This window comes from Acomys minous, assembly GCF_964271855.1.
Source record: "Acomys minous genome assembly, chromosome: 15".
Lineage (NCBI taxonomy): Eukaryota > Metazoa > Chordata > Mammalia > Rodentia > Muridae > Acomys > Acomys minous.
The window spans coordinates 56,729,230-56,757,154 of NC_140497.1; the positions used below are offsets into that span (position 1 = coordinate 56,729,230).

Here is a 27,925-nt window from a genome sequence, read left to right on the forward strand (position 1 = left end):
TATAGCAGGGAACACATAAGTCAGGCATAATCTGTAGTGTGATAAAGGGGGAGAAAATCGACACTAGGGAGTGTCCAGGAAAGGCTTCTTTTAGGGGAGGTCTGAATGCAGGGACAGATGGCCATGCCCTCTTCTCAGGGAAAGGCAGGATTGTGTTGGGTTGTCAAAGAGAAGCAGACAAGGCCCGCATCATAAGCAAAGGAAAGGGGGAGTCAGGGAGCTGGGGTCTGAGAAGAAAGAAAAAGCCGGGAGCGGGTAGGAGGCGGTGGTAATTCAGTAAGGAGTGGCAGTCACTCCAGTAAGGATGGTGGGAATTGGGGTGGGAGAAGGGGTCAGATTTTGGATATAGATTTGAAGCAGAGGCAAGAAGATTTGCTGATTGACTGGATGTGAGGTGTGAATGAAAGGACGGAGTCAAGGATGATGCCAGGCTGTTTGGCTTAAGGCAATTCAGGAGGAGATTATTTAGTTTGACAAGATGGAAAGGCCACTCCAGTAGACTAAGGTGGGTGGAGATTTGGAAAGTAAAGTTGCATATGTGTCTCCTGATACTCGCTGGACTAAGTGGAAGAGTATTATACATTTTCTTATACATGCTTTAGTAACAGAACAGTAACGCGAAAGAAATGGAAACTGCAACTCTGAACGCACTAAGTATTTGGAAATCGAGCCACATATTCCTAAATGAATTAGTTAAGGAAGAAAACAAAATGAGCATTTTAGAATATTGCGAACTGAATGTCAACGCAAGCACAGTGCATCAAAACTTGTAGGGTGAAGCCATTGTAGTATCTGAAGTTAAATGTTAACTTTAAATGCCTAGTTTTTTAAAATGTATTTTATTAGTTTATTCATATTACATCTAAATTGTTATCCCACCCCTTGTATGCTCCCATTCCTCCCTCCCTCCCATTTTCCCTTTATTCCCCTCCCCTATAACTGTGACTGAGGGGGACCTCCTACCCCATATATGCTCATAGGGTATCAAGTCTCTTCTTGGTAGCCTGCTATCCTTCCTCTGAGTGCCACCAGGTCTCCCCCTCCAGGGGACATGAATACTTAGTTTTTAAAGACATACACACACATACAAATGCACACACATGTACACACACAAACACATGCACACACTTGCATGCATGCACACACACATGCACACACACTCACACACATATGCACATACACGTACAGAAATTTTCATTTTAACTCTTTCTGTATGTGTATGTGGATATGTGTGTGAGTGTGTGTGTGCGCATGCATGCGAGTACGTACATGTGTTTGTGTGTGTACATGTGCGTGAATGTGTATGTGTGTGTGCACACGCGCATGCACTCATACACACACACACACACACACACACACACACACACACACACACACGATCATGGAAGACAGAAAAGAGTTTTTGGTTCCCTTGAGCTACCAGATGTGAGTGCTGCAAACTAAACTCAGATTCTCTCCTGAACAGTTTGCACTTTTAACCGCTGAGCCATCTCCCAGCCCCTCAAATACATTAATAAAATAGAATAAATGTTTAAAACCAATCATCTGAAATTTTACATTGAAAAGTACAAAACATAAATTAAGTTCAAAGTGTAAGGAGGAAATATTCAAAATAAGAGCAGGAGACAATGAATTTTAAGTCAGCGAAGAAAATCAGATGCTTCTTAGGAAGATTCTTAAATTTTTAACTCTGATTTTTAAGACTGATTAAGAGTGGGGACAATAAGAAACTAAGACCTGTAAGCTAGTGCTACGCATAATGCGTCTACAAATGACCTCCTCCACCACCTAATGGACAGCTAATGTTCCTTCTGCCTTGTCACTGCCCCTGGCCAGAGAGCCTCAAACTCCCTCATACCGTGTCAACTTGGAGGTTAAAGGTTCACACAGGAGGCACTCTGCAGATCCGCCCAAGGTCCAAGGCAGTGTGGCTTCACTTCCTCCCGCTCCAAGGCATCGCTAGTCTTTAGTTTTCCGTTATCACCGGGTCTAGTGACCTTGCATGGAGACCAGTAAATGTGAATCTCCCTTTTAGAGAACCTTGTTTGCGGTCACATTCTAAGTTTTGAGTCATAAAAGTGTTTCCCAAAGCCACTGGGGGCTCACTGGAGATTTTCAAACATTGCTCTTCTTAGAATCAAACAACAGATTCTCGCACGAGATAACACACCTGTCCCCAACTGATGCACTCATGACGTTCTGTGTGATACTCACACATTTATCCATCTAGAAATAACCAGTGAAGGAAAAGGCATAACCAATTTCTGCGCAGGCCACCTAAGGAAGTTTGAGTATTTTTTTTTCCAGAGAGTTTTCTCATGTTTCCAGAAATTAAATAAATTAACAATAAAAAATAATAACAATAACAAAATATCTCCTGCCCAAAACAGATCTTCCTCTTCAAGTGCAGGAGCGATGCCTGGGGGAGCCACAACCCTTGCTGGCCTTGCATGAGAACCAGAGCCCATGTAAAAAGCTAACGTGGTTTACACCTGTAACCCCAGCACCCTAGAGGACAAAGGCAGAAAGGTTTTCCAGGGCTTGCTTACTAGCCTAGCTCCAGGCACAATGACAGGCCCCATCTCAAGAGAATCAAGTAAAGAGTGATGAAGAAAAATACTCATGCTCCCTTCTGGCTTCTACAGATGCACAGGCATGTGCACCGGCAACACATGCGTGCGTTCATACACAAACAAGGAAAACCAGCGCATCTCAAAGGAACATTTTCAGGTGTTTCTTTTTTCCAGGTGAAGATATAAAGCATAAACAACATCTATCATCTTGAACGATTTTAATATGAATTAAACAAAGTTTTAAAAAGTGCTTAGGATAGATTTTGCCACATAGCAACTGATGTTTGTTAAATAGTAATAAAGTCCCTGAGATCAGATTTATTATCATAGCTAACCTGTGATGAAAACAAAGCTTCAAATCTTGTGCCGGACGAGAACATTTAAATAGACGTCTAATTCACAAGGCTCCCTATCCATCCAAAACTGCCTTAAATCAATCTTACCACTTTCACCTGCCTGTTCCTGTCCCCACCCCATTCTTTTTCTACACGTCATACCCACGCAAAAGCTATGCACCTTGCACTACTGACTCATTTGCATTTAAGGCTTGTCTCCTAAGCCTAAAAGCAAGAAAAGCAAGGTGGATCTCTGCAGTGAAACTCTTAGGCAATTAAAGTTAATAGCTGTTCATGAATGTCGAGAGTAGAGGGGAAAAGAGCAAAGTGGGAGTACGGTGTTTACGTCACAGCGCAAAAGCACCCCACAGCGTGCACGCTCTCGGCTCTTCCTGCTGAGGGTTTCAGCAGGACGGGTGCCCATTTCTTGAGGTAGAACTACCTCGTGGCTAAATTACTTTACCTCACTCTCTACTTTAGATCCCTCACCTGCAAACTGGAGCTAATAAACTGTGCTCTGTGACGTAATGAGTCGATTCGTGTATATTATGTAGCGTACAGTTAGAATGCCATGGCCCTCAGTGAGGGAAAGCGTGTTCTCAGTTTGGGCATTGCTGTTCCCATAAAAGCTTATTTCATGTATTTATAAGTGGGCGTGGTGGTAAGAGAGTTGGGGGTGGAGTGGGGGGTGGGGTGGAGAGGGAGACGCCTGCTGGTTGAAAACAGGTATGTATTGTAAGACAAGGAGGACAGTGAGGTACATAAGAGTACACAGAAGCACCAAGCCTGTTCGAAAATCCCCAGAATAAACTCTAGCATGGACTCAGCCCAGAACTCTGAGCACACAGTGTCTAGTGCCACAAAAGCCAGTGATGGAAAAGCCCCACAGTGGGCACGGCCCACAGACGCCAGCCAGCGCAGCAGCTTCCACGCTGTGACCGCATCGTTTCCTGGACAGGTGTTTCTGGACTGCACACCCGTACAGCTCCCGGCCCACCCTACAAGACACACTGGACACTACTGCGATGGCCAAAGGGTGGAGACTGAGCCTCTGAGGGCTCGGTCAGGGGCCACGGCTCGCTCCGATGCCCCACCCAGCCACTCTCATTGGCTGAAGCTACCACGGAGGCGGAGACAGCGCACACCCTTTGCTGACTCCACTGCTCAGCCAGAACGAACGTGGGTTCCGGAGCACAGGTGTGTAAGAAACTAGCGCCAGCAGCAAGGAAGGTCGGTCCCCAGGCCATGGGGGGACAGCTGAGGCTGCCGCCCGGAGAGCCCTGCCGAGAAGGTGAGTGTCAGCCCCGGCTGCGGGAGAGTGGGGTTACCTGCCACTTGGGTAGCTGGGAGCCCAGATGAGTGGTCTCCTTCCAACTAGACCCGAGGAAATGTGCGGATTCTTAACGCTGTCCTCTAGTCATTACGTCTTCCAGCTGTTCAGTTGACTGTCCCACCAACGGAACAGAAATACTCCGCTGTGTCCACCGCACTGCAGGCTCTGTGGGGAAGCCCAGGTGGAAGCAAGCCAGACGTGACGCCCACTTGGTCCCCGGGCGGGCCCGTATCGATTACGCCCTGCTGAGTGTGTGGCAGGGAAATTCGGGATGCTAAGAGTAGATTCCCGGGCTTGATAGAAGAGGACGGTTTCCTCTGACTCAGACTCAATTTCAAAGTCCACGGTCCACGCCACTTGCCGGGAGGAGCGCATGCTGGGGATCCCGCGGACCTCCCACGCTGAGTCCTGATGGTCTGTGCCCGAGTCCCACGGAGAGCTCGCTGAGCACAGGGAGGCCAGCGCAGGGCTGGTCCCTGACGCCCATGTGGCTGCTGCGCCTTCGAAATGAAACATCTCTCACCCAGAGCTAGGAGTATGACTTGCTGGGCAGTCCCTCAAGTGGGGTGACTACTCAAACAGGGAACTGGGCGTACCCTTTTGTAAATTCTTCTTGCCGGCCGGGCTAGGATTTACAGCCCGCACCTTGCCCTGTAAAATCCCTGGGCCAGGTCCCTTGTCTCTTGTCACCACATCCCCTAGCTTCCTGCGGTCTCAGAAGGTAGGAGTGAACTGGAATGAAAGTAAGGAAAGGAGTGGGGCAACCTTGGGAAATGTGCATTGCAAATGAAATTGCCATTATTCACAGTGCCAGAGCAAAGGCCATTTCTAACCTACTTGCCAGGGGCACAGTGCTGTCGGGTAGGAACCACACCATATAGTGGTTCCCAACCTAATGTTGTGGCCCTTTAATACAGTTCCTCATGTGGTGCAGACACCCCCACACCCGTAATGTTATTTCGTTGCTACTTCGTAACTGTAATTTTGCTATTGTTAAGAATCATAATGAAAATATCTGATATGCATCTCCTCAAAAAGGGTCCTTTGACTCTCTAAAGGGGTTGTGACCCACACGTTGAGAACCAATATTTCAGAAGTTCCAGGAAACATCCTACTGGTCCTTACTCTTGGATTCTCCAGGTTGTAGCTTAATAGGGGAATAGAACGAAGAAAAAAAAAAAGGAAAAGAAAAAAGAAAGAAAGAAAAGGGAGGGGGGAGAGAGAAGAAAGAGAGGGAAGTCATCAAAAACCTCAGAAAGGGAGGAAAATGTAGGAGAAAATGATGTAACAATTCACAAACTGTCCCAAAATTGAGATTGGTGATCCCTGAGGCAGCTGCCTCTGGACTTATTGCCAAGACAGTCACGCTGTAGTTAGTCCCCAGCCACTAAGTCAGATCCTCACTAACGCACCCCGCCCTGTGTGCTCAGGGATCTGTAGGCAGACTGCACCCACTCACTTGACCTCTGGATACTTTTCCTGCTTTGCTCACACGTTTAGTAACAACAAGAAATATTGCAGCTCTGTTTCACCTCGGTAATTGGGCAGGAAGTTGCTGGGCAGGACAGGAGAGGTTAACCTGTATTTTCAGAAGCAGGAGACTAGGTTTCAGCCTCACAGCGTCCTCTGGGCTGTCTTTCTTCCTCTCTAAAGTGACAAGGAATCTTATTGTTGACTGTCAGAGTAGGTGCAGGTGAGATACCCCAGGAAATCCTCAGAGTGGAGCCTGGCAGGTCTTAAACTGCTTCCCCTGGACTTGGGGGTGATGAACCAGAGTGCTGTGAGTCAGGCACCAGCCTAGGTCCCAGGAAAGGACCACCATCAGTCTGGCCCTCCACTCAGGAACTCCCAAGCTGTTTCCCACCCTGATGACAGGTAGTTCCCAAGCAGCAAATGACCTGACTGTGTACCTGCAGCTGTGGCAAGGTCCAGCAGATAATGTGCTGAAGGTGTGGGTGGGCTGCAGGCTGGGTGGCCCAGACCCTGTAGAGAAAGTGTTAGACCAGCTGAGACCACAACACTGAAGTCCATCACGGAGTCCTAGAATCAAGTGGTTCCTTTGGGTGCCCCACAGCAATGCTTCCATTTCAACTTTTAAAACCAGCACTGAATCCTTAGAAAGACCTTATGACCCCAAATTATCTCAAAATAAAAAGCAAACTGAAATACATATAAAGGTGGTTTTTACATGGTTTTCAGTACTGTATGCACCTGTTCTGACAGAGCTCAGATCAGGTCCAACAGCCAATACAGCTTTACTGACCATGGACATGTGGCCCCATGAAAACAGGATGCAAGAGCTGCAGACGTCACCTGGGACACTCCACCTGCATAAACATTTCATGTCAGGGACTGTGAAGGTTATGCTGGACTACAGGACAGAAACACTGGGCTTCCAAATGGACAGTTAGAAGTTCTCACATCCGAGGAGCTCTTAGCTGACTTGGAGCTGGCAAAGCAAGCTTCAGGCAGAGAAGAGTGCAGGGGTTTCAGAGTTCTCTGTCGTGGAGTGAGCCACTTCTCCATGCTACAGCGAGCCAAGGGAGGAAACGCCTGTGATGAACGCAGAGGTGAACCTTCCTAGCTTCCTGACCTGAGTGTCTTTGGCTTTAAAAGAGGAGGTCGGGAGCTAGAGAGATGGCTGAGGGGCCAAGCCCACTGACTGCTCTTTCAGAGGACATGAGTTTGATTACAGCATCCACAAGATCGTTCACACTCATCTATAACTGCAGTTCCAGGGCATCTGACAGCCTCTGCTGACCTCTGAGGGCACCAGGCATGCGTATGCTGCGCAGACATCCGTGCAGGCAACACACCCATTTACACAAGACAAAAATAACTTTAAGAATTGTAAGATGAGTCAATTGAGGAATTGTGACTCTTTGAGAATTGTCTGTATCTTCCTTTTCTGTTTCTGTGTTGTTGTATGTTGTATAATATTGAAGATTCGAAACATTCATATAAAACATTCATTTACACTCACACTTAACTAAGTTCTGTTGTTTTATAATCTATCTTTACAGACACAGAAACTGAATGAGAGAATCTAATATGGCTTTATAGCTAGTGTTCAAATTGCACACGATACTATTTGCGCCTGTATTTCACCTGTAGGCTAAGGCAGTACATTGGCTGGTGCATCTTTCCTGAATTCCCATTGCAGCCCTTATTCCAATAGGGCAGGAGTGAGGAATGGGGCCTCTGGGAGATAATAGTCATGAGAACTCTGAGAGACCACGGCTATAAGAACAGAGGCATGTTAAGCATGGTTAAGCTGGTGGTGGTGGCACCCAGTACTACAAATCTACAGATCCAACAGAGTGCAGGGCAGCCAGGGTTCTGTTACACAGAGAAACCCTGGCTCAAAAACAAAACAAAACCCAGAAGCTTTCATGAAGGAAATTATTGCCTGAGCATCCTTCATGCAAAAATGCTGAGGATCAGAAGTATTTAAGATCTCAGACATCTTGGGATTGGGGAAATATTTACAAATACATAATGAGATATCTTGGGAATGGGACCTAAGTCTAAACAACAAGCTCACACACATTTCATGTAAAGAGTATACATGTTTCTGGAGGTAATTTTATACAATACTTTAAAAATAATTTTTTAGGTAAAACTGAGTTCCCAGATGTGAAATTTTTTCAGTTATGTCCTGCTAGTGCTCAAAAGCTTCATGCTTTGTAGCAATTGGGAGTTTTGGATTATGGATATCCAGCCTGACGTTCCTCCGAGAGACAACTGAAAGCTCACCCCAAGAACACACAGGGCAGGGGAGGCAGTCACCAGGAGCCCAACACCAAGGGCGAGCTGCAGGAAGACTGCTGCTGAGACATCACCACAGGCACTGGGACCAAACAGTACCCTACCCGTTATCCCATGGCCTCTGAGACACGCTGTGTTTTTAGAATTTTGACACATCACTCTTGCAAAAAACACACGTGATAGGCATTTCTCAAAATCCATGAGATAATCACATCCTATTTTTACTAAGACACTTTGATTTTCTGTGTAAAATATAACTGTTTATCAAATGCTCTGAAGGAGACTTCCTCTGTATATTAACAAGAAAACTAAAGACAAAGGTATTTTTTTCTAAGCCCTAAAGGATTTAAGTGCCAAAAGTAAGCACTACTTAAAAAACAAAATAAAATTATCCACTAAAAGTTGTTCAGGAAACACTAAGATGTCCACTGCTGAGGCTAATATTTAGTATGAACTATAAATGATCAATTTAAAAATCCTTAATATGCATACAAGGTTACTGGAATGTTTAAGTTCCTTTCTCCTTCTCCTTCTTCTCCTCCTTCTCATTATTATTATTATTATTATTATTATTATTATTATTATTATTATTATTATTATTCATAGTCTTGCTACATAGTTTTGGCTGGCTTGGAACTCACTGTGGACCAGGCCGGCCTTGAACCTGCCTCTGCCCCACCCGACCCCTGGATTCCATGTGAACACCACCTTACCTGATTTCCTTTTTTCCCCCCTAGAGGATTTAATCCTTAGCAATTGAGGAACCTTTCTTACAGACTGTAAAGTGCGACAACAGAGCAGGAGCTCCTTATGGAGACCCCAGGCCGAGCCATCCTGTGATATTCTCCACCATCATCCCCCACCCTGCACCCCCAGGCTCTTCCGTGAAGACCTTGTTTAAAGATAGGTTTTTAAGGCCACAGTGGTGGTAGTGCACACCTTTAATCCCAGCACTTGGGAGGCAGAGGCAGGCGGATCTCTTGAGTTTGAGGTCAGCATGGTCTACAGAAAGAGTTTCAAGACAGTGGGGCTACACAGCTCTCCCGAGAAAACCTATAAGCAAACAAATGACAACAAAAAAGACAGTAGGTTTTTAAACCAACAACGTCTTCTCGACTCCATTTTGAAGCATTTCGTTGTTGCTGCAGTGGCTGCTGTGGTTTTTCACTGCAATTTGTTTGTTTTTAACATGCTGGGGACCAAACCTAAGTTCTCCCCAGGCCAGGCAAGCATGTGCCTCTGAACTACACCCTTGCCACAGTTCAGTTTTGTTAATGAAATAGTGGGCATCTTACCTAGCCTCGTGAGAGCTATGCAAGCATCTGTCCACTGGGCCGTGGTGTCCAAAATTGTGCTGTTACTTTTCAGTTTGTTCTACATTCTCATTTATTTCTAACCCTTATTCTGTTCCAAATTAGTCTAAATAATTCATCCTTCCTGGTCTGCCTCTTCTGCTTATTCTGGTTTGCTGTGCTTTCGTTAAAGTCATCTGCTCTGCAGGAGCCTCTGCCTGTCATGTTGACCTGCGTCTCACCTGACTACCTGTGAACAGGCAACTCACTAGCACAGCACCTTGGATGGTATGGGTTCGACAATTGTTCTGTCGAGCAAATCCACAACCCTATGGATATGCAGATGTTATTTTAAAAAATCTGCTGTGAGAAATGTGTTTGATTGGGCGCGTTAAACAGAATCATTTGCAGAGAGGGAATCGGACGTTGCTTTTGCCTGGGACTGTGGAGAACAGCTGTCTAAGGAAGTGTGTTGGGCTGTGTACTCTGCCACTGAGCCATAGCCTCCACCCAGGAGGAGGCATTTCAGCGCTAAGAAGCAGCGGGCTACGTGTGCCAACACTTTGTAATGGGCGAAGTAATAGCCACCATAAAGACTGCAAGATGAGGAGGAACTCGTCTGAGACAACCGTAGAAGAGACAGCGGGACCTAGGAAGGTGCCCCACACAGAGGGCGAGGGACCTAGCCTGAGGCTGTGACGGATGGATGGGGCAGATGGACTTGCTTTTTCTGAATTGTAAAGGAAAGCCAGTGTGGAGCTTTGGAAAGAAGAGTGAGAGGGTGGAACCTGCTTTTCTAACAGTTCATTTCACTGGGTCTTGTTCCAAGTGCCCTGTGGCTACATCTTCCTCCATCTCCCTCCTGTCTTCCATCCAGCTGACTACACAGACCCTTTACGCCTCACACATATTTCTGCCTTGGTTTTTGCTTTTACATGTAACAGAGATTTCTACGTAATCCAGTTTTTAGGATATCCATGTTTGCAGCCCTTAAGCATACTACACAGTTCATTTTTCTATCCTTCCCCCATTAGAGTACAAGAGGGGGTGAATTTAGTTACGTTCGCTGCTGTACCCTCAGCTTCTAACAAGATTCATCACATTTTATTTACTTTAAACTTTTTTATTATTATGTATATAGCACGCTGGCTGCATGTGCACAAAAAGGGCATCAGATCACAGTATAGATGGTTGTGAGCCTCCATGTGGTTGCTGGGGATTGAACTCATGACCTCTGGAAGAGCAGTCAGTGCTCTTAACCGCTGAGCCATCTCTCCAGCCCTCTAACAAGATTCATGGCAGCTAAGAGACAATACATATTTGGGTGAGTTAATGAAAGTATAACGTGTGTCATTTGAGGAAGAGGGAGAGGAATGCAACACAAGGTTGGTGGGAGTTGAGGCTTTGCTTTAATTGGCGGGGAAAACTATGATGGAATCGGTGAGTCCAACCAAGGAAGGTGTAACTTGATGACAGTGGCTCAAGCATGGAGAGTGACTTGTGGTAGACAGGCTTTATTCAGCTTTCTGTGTCAATGAGAGGGGCGGTTGTACTCTATTCCTGGCTATGTGTCTGCAGGTCGGCTAAGGGTGGATTAGACTGAGTTCTTGCTTCCGACTGCTTATCTGCCCGGGACTTGTTCCTTCCTGTATATTCAGGTCTGCTCCGGGGGACTCATGCGAAAAGGCTAGCGCGGCTTTGAGAATTACAGATGTGCAAAGAGAGCAGGCTCAGGCTAGGGATGCTACAAACGCACACCCAGCCCTGTACTGGATTCCAAGCGCCATATAAAGGAGGCGTGATGGTCCAGCATTTGAAAGGTGGGTGTAGGAGAATGAGAGGTGCAAGGTCACGCTTGTTTCCATGGCAAGTTCAAAGCCAACCTGAAGTGGATGAGAGCTCTGAGGGGGGAAGAGACAGAGACAATGAGACAACATCCAACCACAGGAACAAGTTGAAGCTTGAATTCAGGTCACCTCCTCTGACATTCCAATAGCAGTGGCAGAGATAGTTAACTGAGAGAATTGGTTTTATATGAATGTTTCGAATCTTCAATATTATACAACATACAACAACCCGGAGGCAGAAAAGGAAGATACAGACAGTTCTCAAAGAGTCACAATTCCTCAATTGACTCATCTTACAATTCTTAAAGTTATTTTTGTCTCGTATAAATGGGTGTGCTGCCTGCACGGATGTCTGCGCAGCATACTCATGCCTGGTGCCCTCAGAGGTCAGCAGAGGCTGTCAGATGCCCTGGAACTGCAGTTATAGATGAGTGTGAACGATCTTGTGGATGCTGTAATCAAACTCATGTCCTCTGAAAGAGCAGTCAGTGGGCTTGGCCCCTCAGCCATCTCTCTAGCTCCCGACCTCCTCTTTTAAAGCCAAAGACACTCAGGTCAGGAAGCTAGGAAGGTTCACCTCTGTGTTCATCACAGGCGTTTCCTCCCTTGGCTCGCTGTAGCATGGAGAAGTGGCTCACTCCACGACAGAGAACTCTGAAACCCCTGTACTCTTCTCTGCCTGAAGCTTGCTTTGCCAGCTCCAAGTCAGCTAAGAGCTCCTTGGATGTGAGAACTTCTAACTGTCCATTTGGAAGCCCAGTGTTTCTGTCCTGTAGTCCAGCATAACCTTCACAGTCCCTGACATGAAATGTTTATGCAGGTGGAGTGTCCCAGGTGACGTCTGCAGCTCTTGCATCCTGTTTTCATGGGGCCACATGTCCATGGTCAGTGAATCTGTATTGGCTGTTGGACCTGATCTGAGCTCTGTCAGAACAGGTGCATACAGTACTGAAAACCATGTAAAAACCACCTTTATATGTATTTCAGTTTGCTTTTTATTTTGAGATAATTTGGGGTCATAAGGTCTTTCTAAGGATTCAGTGCTGGTTTTAAAAGTTGAAATGGAAGCATTGCTGTGGGGCACCCAAAGGAACCACTTGATTCTAGGACTCCGTGATGGACTTCAGTGTTGTGGTCTCAGCTGGTCTAACACTTTCTCTACAGGGTCTGGGCCACCCAGCCTGCAGCCCACCCACACCTTCAGCACATTATCTGCTGGACCTTGCCACAGCTGTAGGTACACAGTCAGGTCATTTGCTGCTTGGGAACTACCTGTCATCAGGGTGGGAAACAGCTTGGGAGTTCCTGAGTAGAGGGCCAGACTGATGGTGGTCCTTTCCTGGGACCTAGGCTGGTGCCTGACTCACAGCACTCTGGTTCATCACCCCCAAGTCCAGGGAAAGCAGTTTAAGACCTGCCAGGCTCCACCCTGTGGGTTTCCTGGGGTATCTCACCTGCACCTACTCAGTCAACAATAAGATTCCTTGTCACTTTAGAGAGGAAGAAAGACAGCCCAGAGGACGCTGTGAGGCTGAAACCTAGTCTCCTGCTTCTGAAAATACAGGTTAACCTCTCCTGTCCTGCCCAGCAACTTCCTGCCCAATTACTGAGGTGAAACAGAGCTGCAATATTTCTTGTTGTTACTAAACATGTGAGCAAAGCAGGAAAAGTATCCAGAGGTCAAGTGAGTGGGTGCGATCTGCCTACAGATCCCCGAACACACAAGGACGCATAATTTTGGAGGTACCTGTTCATGTCCTCTTATCCCATTGTTTTGGGGCTGCAGTGAGGCAGCATTTAAGTAGGAGCACACAGCAGGACAAAACCTCCGACATCATCGCGGGAGAGGGAGGAGAAACATGAAAATGGTCTATAATCCCTTCAGGGGCACAAATCCAGTGAACCAAAGACACACCCCTGTCCCCATCCCCCACCTCTTCACAATGACACTATCTCCCAATAGGATTAGGGAGGATTAGGCTTTCCGTGGATTTTTTTTAACTTCCAAACTACACCGGGGCGGAACCATCCGCCAACCATAGGAAGGCTCTGAGTCATTAACCACAGCCAGCTTCAACCTGGGAATGCTTTGCTGTGATTCTCTAATTAAAAGGAAGCGTTACCCAATCACAGACTTCCTGGGAATCAGATAATCTGTCACAAGCTGTACAATTAGATGATTCTCTCTAGGCAAATGTAGCTTTGAAAGGTGCAAGTGTCTCACCTTTACGTGGACGTTAAGACCTTACTGGCTTCATTTATATGTTGTGTTTATAGCTTCCTGAAATAAAAACACTGACTTGGGTTCCTTAGCTGTGCCACTTACAACTACACAACTTTTGCACTACAGCAAGGAAATTGCTTTTCTAAGGAGAGAAATGTTAAACAGAATTCTGGGTAGGTGTCACTTGTAGGGAGTATTATTTTATTTCTTAAATTGAGTGTTTTTTAAAATACAAATCACACATGTCCTATATTTGACTTAATAATTTAAAAAACAATAACCTCAAAGAAGCTAAGCAAGCTGTCTGCTGGCAGCAATTTTTATTTGTGCATTCAAAGTGACTGACACTGTCTATTACAATTTTAAAATGACTATTATTTTATTTTTGTTTGTTTGTTTTCATTTTTTTCGAGACAGGGTTTCTCTGTGTAGCCTTGGCTGTCCTGGACTCAGTTTGTCCACCAGGCAGGCCTCGAACTCACAGCTATCTGCCGGTCTCGGCCTCCTGAGTGCTGGGATTAAAGGCTTGTGCCACCATGCCCAGCTGATCCTAGTATCATTTTAAAGTGTCTAGACTTTCAGTGTTGAGTGAAGTCTGGATTCACCTCCTTGGATAACTAGGTTGCTTGCTGGGATCCTGCTGAGATGCCTGTTCTTGATAGGAGATAGCTTCAAATCCTCTGAAACCCACCCCCCTCCCCCAGTCTCTGTGCAGACACTCTGCCCCGCCCACCTCTTCCCTGGGCACCCCGCCCACCTCTTCCCTGGGCGCCCCGCCCACCTCTTTCCTGGGCCCCTCCACATCCTCATACTCCCTCCTCTGGTCTTTCCTCCCTGAATACACTCCCAAACCATAAAATGATTTAAGTTCTAAGGTCAGTAGCCAAACAAGATTTGTATTATTTCTCCTACCATAAGAGTCCCAGCCTTCCTGCCTGTTCCCTTGGCACAACTGTCCCCACGCCCCGCTAAAGTGTAGGAAACTGTGTTTGGCTCCCTCGGCGGCTTAGAAGGCATATTGTTCTTCTGGAATGAGGTCCGCCCACCCTGATTTCAGAGATGAAGTTCCGGAACGGTCTTGTTGGCTGCCCAGGGAGCGGCAGGAATGCATTCATTGGGATGTGAAGCTCAATGCTTTCTCAAGAATGAATGCAGTTAGAATTGTAACTAAGTAAAAATGGTCCCAGGCTCACTTTCCAGCTGTCTGTTGGTTGCTTGTTGCTTCTTGGGTTGGCTGTTGTTCGTTTGTTTGTTGTTTGTTTTGCTGTCTCTTCCTGCAGTACAGGGCGGCCTCAAAAATTGTGAATTTAACTTCCAAGTGCCTGGATGGGATTTGATGAGAGGCCTCCTGGGATGACTACAAATACTGCAGCTACCTAGCAACGATGGGCATTTGCAGTTGTTTTTGTTTTGTTTTCTTGTCTTTTTTTTAAACGATCTTTTACAACATTTCTCAATTTTATTTTATTTTTTATTTTCTTAGAAATCCCTTAAGTAGTGTAATTTCCCTTGGGCTATTTAAACAGTTTTGACTCAGAATCTGTTCCACATCTCTCAAGGAAAGCCAAGTCATCTTAAAATCCCACACATAAGTGATATTCAGGCTAGTTTTGAGGTCAATTACTCAACCACTTCAGGACCCGACCTTTAGGGTTGTTTCCTCACTGCATGCTGTGACATTAAGATGGCCTCTGAGGGCCCAGGAAGGCCTGAAGATCCCCTTACCGGAAGCCTCCGTGCTACGTGCTTAGGAACCTGTCGCTAAGTGTCGCTGGACTTTCCTAAGATTGGGGGTGTTGAATCAGAGTGCTTTGTTGGTTTTAGTTTTGTTTTTGCTTTTCTTTAGTTCTCCTGTGTCCCGCACCAATCCCTTTTAACTTCATGACCTTATTCTTTAACTTTTATTGTTTAAATATTATTGTTTAATTGTAGATATAAGTGTATACATACATCCTGCTGAGATCATTGTGCCGCTCATCTGGACCTGTGTTCAGGTCCGATCATGAGGGACTGGATCACCTTCCCAGAGACTCTTCACCGGCGTGGATTTTGTGTTTTCATTGAATTCTGTGATTTACCTTTGTCCTTTTTGTTTGTTTGTTTGTTTGTTTGTTTAGGATAAATGATATTGGGACATGCTGCCTTTTTAAAAAAGAAATAAAATGAGAAAGTAGAAGATTTAGTCACACTATGACCTGTTGATTAACTGTTACAAACGATAGACTAATAGTGTCTTGTATTATGTAGAATATTTCCATTTCATATTTTAGGGCTTAGCCTAAAAATGCCAATGCATAGAGTGGGTCTTCTCCAATGGCCTTGTATTCATACTTGAATCTTATTCTTTATAAAGCCTGCTTATGTTTAATTCATTTTTCTACAAAATTCTTGTTTATTCGGGAGCAGGTCACTTAGTTAAACTGAAAAAAAAAAGAAGATTTTCTTTGGGCCACTTAGTATGCAGAATTAAAGTTTAATGCATTTTCTGGAATGTACAGTTCATAGCCCACAAGTGGGTCAGCTGAATCTCCTATAATAGGGTAGTTTATAGACCAGTGGCATCACCATGGCCTTCTCCACCCTCCTATGTCACAAGCCCTGCCTTCTGAGAGACAGACTGTGTCCTGGGAGGAAGAAAGTGGTTGGAAGGTGGCAGTGGGAGGGACTATGCTGAGCTGTAAGCGCGTGGCACGTCAAAGCAAGCACTGGCGTCTCCAACAGGCTGCTTCCTTATGGGAGCCACGACCTATGTGCTGCCAGCTTGTTTGATTTATCAGTGGATCCTGGACTTCCCTGTGAAATCTCTCATCTTTGAACAATGACAACTAAACCATTTAAAAATCATTTTAAGAATATGGGTGAAAGCTAAATTGCAAGTATCTGTAGGCGCGTGGGCCACCTCTTGGGGGGTTGGGGGTGGGTGGGTGGGTGGGGTGGCTGGGGGTGTCCATGGTTACAGTGAGGATGTGTGCTTCCATCCACTTGACTCTCTCTTTTGCAGTAAGTGTTTACACAGCTCCCTTGCCCTCTTAACCTCTCCTTCGTCTTTCTTTCTACCAGGCTATGTGCTGTCTCTGGTCTGTTCGAATTCGTCCCAGGCTTCCTGTGAGATCACAAACGTGTCACAGCTGCTGGCTTCTCCCGTCCTCTACACAAACCTGAACTCCACCATAACCAACTTCAGCATTTCTGCAAATGTAGAAAACAAATACAGTCTTTATGTGGGCTTCGTATTGGCCATAAGCTCCAGCATTTTTATTGGCTCAAGTTTTATACTCAAAAAAAAGGGTCTCTTGCAACTGGCCAACAAGGGCGTTACTAGAGCAGGTAAGTAGCACAGTGCTTTCTCCTCTAAGAGCTTTCCCATTTTCCCGGAAGTCTCTTCCTCCTGCCCTTGGCCCAGCTGTCTCATCCCCCCGAATTCTGCATGGTCCGCCACGCCAGAACGGTCTCCTTCACCACCGTCTCTCAGTTTCTACCGCTGAACCAGTTCCCTTGACTGCCTCTGAGGTACTGCAGGGATTGTTTGTTTTAGTCACCAGGTTTACTTACTTGTTGGTAGTAGACTCAGGAACCATGCACTCACAGTGCTTGACACCCACTGGATATTTGATGAGTCAGTGAACAGATAGTAGTAGAGTCACGCTGCTGTTTACAGTGGCATTTCAGATGCTGAGCACCCTGTCTGACTGCATTAACCACACATTTGTATTAGTTTTCTTGACGTATAATAGAGTGAAGAAGCTGAAATGTTTTTCCTAGGATAGTATGGAAAACTAAATAGCTGTAAACTATGTAAACATGTTTTTGAAGGAATATTGAGAGGGGGAATGATTTGCTCCATCAGAAAATAAATACCCTGTGGTCCTAATGAAAACAATTTGGGACTGGAATTAGAACAGACAATAAAAGATTGCTGAAGATGCACAAAAGAGTACATATAGCAGCTAATATAGGATCTTTAAAAGTAGGATTTCAGACTAGTGAAGAAAAACGAATTATTCAATTAGAAGTACCAAGGCGATGGGGAAAAAGCAAAGGGAAAACATGAGAATTCTACTTTTTACCATCTGGCAAAACACACTCCAGATTCTCTGAGCTTGAAATACAGATTTCTTAAGTATAAATCTACTCTGTGTGACAGAAGAACGAGATTCTCTGAGCAGATGGATAAAATAGGTCACACGCAGACATTCTCTTTGGGAAGAACTTACCTGACACTAAATAACCAAGTGATATTGGGAAGAGCTTTGAAATGTACAGCACAGTGTTATATAGAGTTCCTAATACCTAAAGAACATACCCTAGCAAACTCTCAAGGCACGCACGTAAAAGGCACAGGCGAGAAGTGCAAACATCCAGTGTGATGATTTGATTCCGGTTGAGTCATTTGTAAATTTTATAACGAGAAAATACTAAGGACACATACTAAGCTAGTTTGCAAGACCATCTTTATTGCTTACATATCCTGCTTAGTTACATTATGATATAATATATTTTATATGGTATTAATATATTAACATATTACTATCATAACAAAATCATCAAGGTCAAAGTCAGGTAGCTACATGTGTTAGAATTGAGAACATTCCATTTTCTATAGCTGACACGTTAGCAGTGACTTGGGCCACACGTTACACTCACGGTGCAGACAAGCTTCAGAAAAGCGTTTTGTTCTTTTCAGAATGTCAAGGTGAAGGGTAAGCAGAGTCCACCTGTCTGACACTTGTCATTTGTTAGTTGACAAAAGCTCCTGGATTAAGCATCTTCTTCTCCTGAGGAGCAGGGTCACTTGCAAGCTGTGGTTTGGGTTTTCATTTTTTAACCATGGCTGAAACAAAGAATTCAAAGTTTACAGCAGTCCACGCCTGTACTGCTGACTAACGCCATCTGTGAACCTGGTGACTAAGGAAAATGTCATACAGGTCAAAGGAACTTTCCTTAGAGGTCAAAGGTAACAGAGAGCCGGAAAAGACCTTGGGAAGGACAGTTGCTGAGTTGAGCAGCCTTTTCCATCACTCTCAACACTCCTTTCCCAGGACTCGGTTCTTTTGCCTTCATCTCCTGAGCTGGGAATCTGATTTTTGGTTTTTGGTATTTCCCAGGGCAAGGTGGATACTCTTACCTCAAGGAATGGGTGTGGTGGGCAGGACTGCTGTCGAGTAAGTATGAAGCATCCCAGTTTTCACGGTCAGTCTTTCCTCCCTCCTGTGAGGGATGTTACTGCATGAGCAATGGCCTGTGGTGACTTAGCATATGGCCTCTGTAGCTCGGCAGAGAGGCTGTTCTCACTCTTCTAGCACCATCTGCTCTGTGCTTTCCCAGCATGCAAATGACGGAGTTAGTGTCTGGAATACTATATTTGAACCTCTCCTTGTTTTCATCTCCTGAGTTCTTTTTTCTAATTTATTTATTTATATTTTATGTTGTATGAGTGTTTTGCCTTCATGGCTCCCTGTGCTCTATGAAGATGCCAGGAGCTGCCCTTTTGGGTGCTGGAATTGAACCTGGGTCCTCTGAAAGATCAGTCAGAGTGCTAAACTGCCGAGCCGTCTCTCCAGCTCATCTTTTGAGTTCTTACTTGACTTTTTTTTTTTTTTTTCTGTCTTGGCCACACATTCCCTACACAATAGGTGTATCTTTCTCAGGGCCAAGTGCGGATGCTGGGGTGAAGTTGGGGAGGCATGAGTTTATCAGGACGCTCCTCCTCCCATGCTGGGTTTCAGGATGGAAGCAGACCTTCCGGGATCGCAATGCCTCCCAAATGCTGCTCTGATGCCCTCGTGGAAGGCAGGCAGTGCGCCCTGCCACTCCTCCTGGTTTACCCCCTCGCTCTCTTCCCTTCCAGGAACTTTCTTCTGTGCCAAGTCAGAGACTTCCAAAGACAGGATATCATAAACGTAGCTTCACGCGGCTGACGGGCATGTGTTCCACGGACACGTGGCTCACGGCTCGGCTCCCTTTGCAGCCGGAAGCCCTAGAGCTCCCCTGTTGTCCAAAGCCAAGTAACTGATTTCAGCATTTGAGAAATTATGACAGAGAACTTGGGGAGTGGAGAGATGGCTCGACAGTTAGGATCACTTGATGCTCTTACAGACGCCCCAAATTTGAGTCCCAGAAGTCATGTATCAGCTCACAACCCCAGGGGATCTGCCACCCTCTTCCGACCGCCACAGGCACTGTGTGCACATGTGAGCACACCCCTCGTATACATAAAATAAAGAAGTTTTTTTTTTAATTTTAAAAAAGAAACAGTTTGAGTACCTTTCTCCTAATAAATTGTGGGAGCTAAAATGGATGATGAGCAAAAAGATATGTAAATTTGCAGAGCCCTTTCCATTTTTAAGGTGTTTGCATCCCCATTTGCTGAGTAGAAGTTGACTGGACCACCCTAGGAAGGTTCCAACTGATACTGTGTCAATGAGTCTCCTACTCTGTTTCTTACTTGTATCTACTCATCCTTCATTCACGTTTTCAGATGAAAACATAGAGGCTGGAGCCACGCCTCAATGGTTAAGACTACTCCATGCTTTTGTGGAGGACCTAGTTCCCTTCCAGCCCTCACATGGAGGCTCACAAATACCGTTTCATTTCAAATTTCAGGGAATCTGACTATCTCTTCTAACCTCCATGGGCACCAGGCACCCACAAACTGCCAACACTTGCGTACATGAAGTAAAAATATATCTTAAGATGAAAATCTAAGGAGAAAATTGTACGGTTATATTTATAAGCCTGTATGTACCTAGCCAAAAAGCACATGGCAGTGTGGATGAGAACACACTCGAGGGACTCCATCCAGCTGTTAGCATGTGAAGGTAGGATTTGCCTAGAATGACATCTATAAAAATAGAAACTATAAATGATATAAAGGCACCGAAGGAAACTGAATAGTCTGAAAAGGCTGCTGCAGCTCTTTTTATGACAGCGGTCTCTTGATTGCTCTGAAATTCTAGATCTGTCTGCATGGTGTTCTAATGCTGGGTAGCCTTGTAGTTTTGGTGCGGTAGCAAATTAGACAAAGAAAAGAAAGAAAAAGGGTTACACTCTTCTCTCTTCCTCTCTCTCCACTCTGTTTGCTTGGAGCAGTTGGTCAGTGTGGAGTGCTGCAGTCCCCGGAGACGTAGCCCACTGCAGTCTGGCTTCCACACAAAAGCTAGCTCCTGGGGGAGTTTCCCTGACTATGGAAGTTATTTGCAACACACTACTTCATGCGGATCTCAAATTTCTCAGATTACATTCCAACATCCATCCTTAGGGCTTTCGAAAAGCTCCCTGGATCTTCTTGAGCTCCTGAGACAACAGCACTTGCTTGGAGGTCATCTCCACTTCAGAGGGTCCTGCCATGGGCCTGTGGCAGGGAATCCTGGCTATCTGCCACCTAGACACCAGATCCCTACAAAGCCTTCTCCTTATATAAGATGCCAGTGATGTTACTGCTGTGGTTCAGCTGCAAGTGGGGTCTTTCTCAGCCTCTACTAGATTCCATTAGACAGACCAAATTTGTTTTCAGTGCCTAAATAGTTCAAGTCTCAATTGAAAGCCGTGTAAGCTGTACATTCATCCATCAGCATTGCCATGTTGTTATCACCAGGCAACTACAGTAGGTCTACATCCCCAGGTAGCAATCCTTTCCCACAGGTTGCATGATGTTAAATCATTGCTTTCAGGTAGGTCTTACAGTCTCTGAGATAGAAGCCTGTTGCTAGCGTAAGTCATTTGCTTATCTCTTCCAATCAGGCTCTTATCCCACATTTCTGCTTGGTTTTCAGTGGCAGCTGGAGAGGCTGCGAACTTTGCTGCTTACGCATTTGCACCTGCCACCTTGGTCACCCCGCTGGGGGCTCTGAGTGTTCTCATAAGGTAGGTGAATAACAGAGAGCTTGGCTTCTGCAGGGAGGTCACCAGCACCCTTAGGCATGAGAAGCATTCTGCTAAGAAATCACAGTGTAAATAATGACAATGCAACCTTAACTCTCAAAGCACAGTCTTAGAGGCAAGTTATTTATATTGTACACATAAAAGATTGTTTCTTGGGCTAGGAATCACTCACATACAAAAGGTCTTAAGTTTGTCCTCCAGCAGAGAAAAAAACTAATCTTACCTCTAAAAGCAAAATTTTTTTAGAAAGCTACAAAAAAATAGCAATAGAAATAGGAACTACATTGTCATGTTGTTGTGACCATTTAAAAAAAATTTGACAAGAGAACTTGGTTCACTACTAACAAGGCAATTGCAAATTATGTTTGTGGTGGTTCAGTGAAGCCTGGCCAGAGTTTTTTGGTGTGTTTTATATCCCTCATTTGAGTAAATTGTGAAACTCCTTTGACTTTTTCTTGTTGACGTAGTGTTTAAACTACATTTCAACTCTCCCTGAAATCCCACCACTGCCTGCTGGATACCTCTGTTGGACACCCTGTATTAGAATTCCATTTTATACCATGGAGAGACACTGCTTACTGGCTTGCTCCCCACAACTTGCTCAGCTTGATTTCTTAGACAATTCAGAACCTACCTGGCCTGGGGTTGCAACATTCCTAGTGCTGGGGGCCCTCCCCCCTCACACATTAATGAGGAAAATGCCGACAGATTAGTCTGAAGGAGTCAGCCCCTCAATTGAGGATCCATGTCCCAGGTGACTCTTGTTTGTGTCAAGTTAAGAAAAAACAAGCAGTGCCGTGGGTCTGACTTTTCTGAGCTGGTCTATAATACAATTTCAGTGAATGGGTTTGCTGAGCTGTGACCTCTTTGTGTAGTCTGGCTACCATTTCATTGCGTTTGCCTTTCTAAAGTCTATACATCATCAGTATCTAGGAGAAATCTCCTGACCAGGCCTCCCTGCTTCTCCTCTCTGTCTTTATAGAATTAATTAAGTGAGTTAACGTGTATAAAGCAGGTAGAGGAAGACTTTAGCTCTTGCATTTTTTTCACTGGGGCTGTAGTCCCACAAGTGACCACAAGAGGGCAACTCTGCGAAGTCACTTGGTAAAAGCCTTGGCCTCTGATGTCACCACCGAGAATGGCAAGGAAGGAGGCTGACACGCAGAAGCCACAGCCAGCCTCCTTGTATAGCAACAGAATGTCCTGTTGAGGTGTCTATGGTGGTGTCAACCTTGTGTGTTTTATATCAAGTGGAGACAAGCAAAGCATTGGGAGCTTTAGATGGGCAGAAATATCCAGGCAAAGTGACAGGGACAGCCTCTTACTGTTTAACAGTCTGCATGGTTGAACAGGTATGCGCTAGTTATGTATTAACTCTGAACAGAGTTCTTGCTATCTAGATATATATCTTTCGTGTGTGTGTGTGTGTGTGTGAGAGAGAGAGAGAGAGAGAGAGAGAGAGAGAGAGAGAGAGAGAAGAGGTGAAGGCCAAAGGAGTTATTATTCCTCAGGCACCATATACTTTTTTGTTGTTGAGACAGGGTCTGTCACTGACCTGGACCTTTACAACTAATCTAGGATAGCTGAACAGCCCCTGGGATCCTTGTCTCTACATCCCCAGCACTGGGCTTTGAAAACTATGCCCAAGCACACTGGCTTTTTTCCTAGTCCTGAAACTCAAGTCTTGATCCTTATGTAGCAGATGCTTTACTGAGTGACCCATCCCCCCCCCCCCCCCAGCCTAGGGTGACTAGCTTTGAAATATTCCTGGTCTATTATATTCTAAATGTACAAGTTGAACATCCCTACTTCAAAACTCGAAAAGCCAAAGTGCTCCCAATCTTGCAACATCTTGAGCCTGCCAGGGATGTCGTAAGTGAAAACTCCCTCACCTGATGTCACGTGACAGACTGCAGTCAAAATGTGAGCACACATCAAACAGATTGTGTAAAATGGCCCTCGGGTGAGTTTGCCAAGTCTACATGGATGAATCTTCTATTTAACCTCAGGCTCCCTTCAATATCACACCTGCAAATCAGCCACATCCCAAAACACCTACAATCGAGTCATTTCAGGAGCGAGTGGCTTTGGATAGCGGATGCTCAGTTATGCCAGGGAGCTATAAGCTGCCTTTCATTTTAGGCATTTTACAGCGGATAAGGTGACTGGAAGCTAATTAAGCTCTCAGTGGCCATGGGGAGATGCCAGGAGCACAGCACGTCTGTCATCTCTCCCCGAGAGGTATAAAAGTAGTAAAATGGGGATACTTAACTCATACTACCCAGCCTCTGAACTATGTGGGGCTTTTTGGTTTCACATAGTCAGCTGCATGGGATGCAGAGCAACACGTGCAGCAGTGTGAGCTCTAAGCTGCTGTGGAATCATAAGATAATTGAACTGTGGTGATTTTGTTCTATTTTTTTCCCTCTCCCAACAGTGCAATATTGTCTTCCTATTTTTTAAACGAGCACTTGAACATTCACGGGAAAATAGGCTGCATCCTAAGTATACTTGGGTCAACTGTGATGGTTATCCATGCCCCACAGGAGGGAGAAGTCACTTCTTTGCATGAAATGGAAATGAAATTGAGAGATCCAGGTCAGTGGTTAAAAGGGGGGGGGTGGGGAGAAAACCCACTGAAGTCATGTATGTATGCTTGCTTTTTTGGTTTGGTTTGATTTATTAAGACGGGACCTCACTATATAGCTCAGGATGGACTTGAACTTGCAGCCCTCTTTGCCAGTCTCCTGAGTGCTGGCATTATCGGCATGCTCCAGCATGCCCATCACCATAGGAAGTGTGTGATGTCGCTGGAGGATATCCTGCAAGCCTGCTGTAGGCTGTAAGGCACAGTGAGATTTGCTTGCTGTAACTTTTCCGAAGAAGTAACAATTTGTTTCTGTGTTTGTGTGTCCTTGCTATCCAGTAACAAGAAGAGATCAGGCAAATGGACACAAATGATTTGTAATGGACTCAAACTCCTGCCCCTTCTTCCTTTAAATATAAACCCAGAATGCTATACCCGCCCAGCCTAGCCGTGATATTGTTGAGATTCAAGTCACACGTTTGTGAAGCGCTCTATGAAGTCACGGAGCAGCAGCCTGGCGATTATTTACTCTCACTTGTTCCAAACCCCTGCGCTTTTAAGTTGGGGCCTCACAGGACCACGGGAAGGTGTGGTCCCCTCAGCAGCTCCTTAGTCTTAACTCTTTCTCCTTCTAACAGGTTTCATTTCCTTTGCCGTGATCGTCTCTGTGATCTCGTTGGTGCTGATTCTGATTGTGGCCCCGAAGAAAGGACAGACTAATATATTGGTCTATATCGCAGTCTGTTCTCTAATTGGAGCATTTTCGGTTTCCTCTGTCAAGGGCTTGGGGATTGCCATTAAGGAACTCCTAGAGTGGAAGCCTGTTTACAAGGACCCCCTGGTCTTCATCCTGCTGGCTGTGCTTATACTTTCAGTAGCAACACAAGTTAACTATCTCAACAAAGCCCTGGACACTTTCAACACATCTCTGGTGACTCCTATTTATTACGTGTTCTTCACGTCCACGGTGGTGACCTGTTCTGCCATCTTGTTCCAGGAGTGGTATGGCATGAAAGCTGGAGACATCATTGGTACCCTGAGTGGGTTCTTCACCATCATCAACGGCATCTTCCTTCTGCATGCTTTTAAAAACACCAACATCACCTGGAGCGAGCTCACATCTACTAAGAAAGAAGTCTTTTCTCCCAGTGGCAGTCACAGCAATTACGTTCTACTAGACAGTACAGACTGCTCAGCCACGGGGTGCGATGATGACGTCACCCTGTTTAGCAGGAGTGATGACCAAAATATCCATAAACTTTGAGCTTCAACAGAGGCACCCAGAGAGAAATAGTACTTACTCCTGGAAGGTCGATCTTCACGTTAGCATATTAGACCGCGCATGGGGGACAGGGCAAGGAAAAAAAGCCTTTGTTCTGGCCACCCAATTCGAAAATCAACTTTGATCTTCTAGAAGATTCATGCCTTCCCATTATGTTTCCGCAACCATTGAAACAATCTCTGAGCATAAAAGAAGTCAAAGACTTGTTATTTGTCTCAGAATAATTCTTCTGGTCAATAGACTTGGTACTGCCTGGCAGCGCTTCATTTCTTGGCTGCCTGGTCTTCGATGCAGGGGGATTCAGAGATCTGCTACTGTTCTGACTGAACAGAGTCGCGACACCACTCTCTGATGAGTCATAGTCTAAAGCTACTAAGACTAGGAAACAGGAAGACTGGTGCGTTGACCTCTGCTCTGCAACTACCTTATGTTTAAACTACACAGCAGATGGGTAAAACGTTAAAGAACACAGTGGGCTAAGATGTACATGACACGCACATCCATGATTATGTCAGAGAGCCTATTGACACAGACCTCGGTAATGTAAGCAAAACTATGTTTTCTGGAAGACCCAAGGGAATTTAGCCTTGCAGTGACTTACTCTAGTCATTTCGTCCCTTTTTTTGTTTTGTTTTGTTTTTCTTTTCTGGGTGTTTTGGAGATTGGATGCTTTCTTTTGGTTTGTTTTCTTGCTTGTTTATTTTTTGGACAAGCTTTTGCTGTGTCACCCAAGCTAGCCTTGAGTTCATCACGCCTGCTTCTACCTCCCAAGTGCTGGGGTCACAGCTGTGTGCCAAGCTCTTTTTGAAAACTATTATTCTGTGTATTTCTTCTTGTTGACACAGAGGTTTTTTTCCTTTTTTTTAATGGTCACTGCACAGTGTAAAGTTTATAACGTGCTTCAGCTTTTCTCAAATGTCTTACCCCTGAAAGGTGAGTTATCTCAAACTGAAAACAGCTGATGGATTCTTTGTAAAGTGTTAATGTTGTTTTAGAATTTGTCATTTTCACTCTTAGTAAGGAAATTATAAACAGTTTCTAGCTTTTTAGAATGGGCACAGCCTACTATTGTGTTTAGTGACAAATGCATTTTTTCCCTTTTGAATTCATTTCGGCCACGCTTTTCAATTCATCTCATCGATACCTGTGTAGGGATAAAGAAATCCCTAAAAACAAAGCGTTAAGACTACAGGCGTGCTGCCAGAAGTGTCTTTTGCTCCTTAAAATTTTGCATCTGCTTTCTCTGACTCATTCTAGATTCATGTTCTTGGAATCTCCAGCGAGGTTACTGTTGAGTGCGGTTCGCTGCACTGTCTGTGGGAGCTGAGACTCCATGGCCATTCCGTGAGTTGTACCTCAAGTCACGTTCATGTTTACTTTCTATTACTGACTCACTTCGCGTATCAGGCATATAAGCTGTGAACATATACGTCTGGAGGAAACTGTCTTCTGAAAGTGTAGTATGTTTGACACCTGTACAAATTACTTACCGGTTTTCTTTTTGGCTTTGATAACTCCACTGGGCCCTCAGGATTTCTTCTTGGTGAGGACACCAGTCATCTCTCCTGGCATCTCTCCTGGCATCTCTCCTGAGCTTGTGGTGGTTCTCCAGGCTAGTGATCGTAACTTTCAGACATTGATTAAATGTCACTTGTTACTTGACACCTTGGCTGACAAGTTGTGCCCGTGGTACATTGTGCACAGGTCAAAGGTTCCCGGAACACAAGAATCTCCGCGTCCTGTGTTGGAAAATGAACTGGTGCTGACATGTATTCCCAGGAGGAAAACCGAGAGATTTAATGGGCTGTCACACATGGAGAACCAATGAAATACTGGCAGAGTGCTCTGAAAGATTACTGGGGAGCATATATATTAAAAAATTAAGATGTCACTATAAATCTAATACCACAGCTGAATCTTTCACAAGTAGGAAGACGTTGCTAAGGAAGAGTAAACTACTGTATTTACTCTGTTTCCTTGTGAACTGCTGGTCTCACATTTATGTGCATTTGACTGTATATCCCTTGTCATCACACAGACAGGATTTGCTTGGTGAATATCGACGTATATGTAAATCAAATGGATTTTTGATTTATAATTTCACCATTAGGCCAATGGTAAATGATTCTGTTTTTAGTCCAGAGTAAAAGATATCCATAAAACATTTTAGATTTAGAAACATTGTATTAAAGTAACACTTATTTCTAAAAAAAAGAAAGAAAGAAAAAACACTAATTCACACACACGGAAAGCTTCTTATATCTTGCCCAGTAAATAGCAGGCAATTCACTAAAGTTACTTCTCTCGCGGTGGCATTCTAATCCTCACAAGCTCTTTACTAGACCGAGGAGGACCACTACTCACGTGTTTTCATGAATCCCTCATCTTTCCTCAATTTCGGTCACATTATTCATTTTAGACAATTGAAGTGAAGGCAAATTCATCATTGTCCACTCTCAATCCCAAAAATGGGACCATTCCAACAAAAATATTTTTCTTAGAGAGGGAGAGTGCAGCTGAGCACCGCAAGGCCCCATCAGCGTCCACACGAGGCATTGAGTCTGATCCGCAACACCAGGGGGAAAATAAAACCAGCGGAACCAAACTAAATGTCACTTTTACCATTGAAAGCTTTGGGGTCAGAGGTCGCATGAATATGTTGAATGTTCTCCAATATTTTTGATAAACTGTGTTCATGAGAGTTTCTATTTTTCAAATGGTTATAAATACTGTTCATTTTAGAGCATTTATACATTTTTAATGTTTCTGTATATTTCCAATAAAATCATGCGGTTTTATTGTG

At 44.8% G+C, this 27,925-nt stretch overlaps 2 protein-coding genes across 2 annotated transcripts in view; one reads left to right on the forward strand and one right to left on the reverse strand.

The window, feature by feature from the left end:
- Positions 1-6,020, reverse strand: part of CNGA1 (cyclic nucleotide gated channel subunit alpha 1) — a 45,386-nt gene extending 39,366 nt beyond the window's left edge. The window contains exon 1 of the mRNA XM_084760157.1: positions 4,237-6,020. The gene's annotated coding sequence lies outside the window, so the exon portion shown is untranslated. The remainder of the gene's footprint in view (positions 1-4,236) is intronic.
- On the forward strand, positions 3,836-27,925 carry NIPAL1 (NIPA like domain containing 1). The gene is made up of 6 exons (XM_084760159.1): positions 3,836-4,199; positions 16,433-16,699; positions 18,478-18,534; positions 21,145-21,235; positions 23,691-23,851; positions 24,479-27,925. Exons 1-6 carry the CDS (start codon positions 4,154-4,156, stop codon positions 25,102-25,104), a joined length of 1,248 nt encoding a protein of 415 aa, XP_084616285.1. The 5' UTR covers positions 3,836-4,153; the 3' UTR covers positions 25,105-27,925.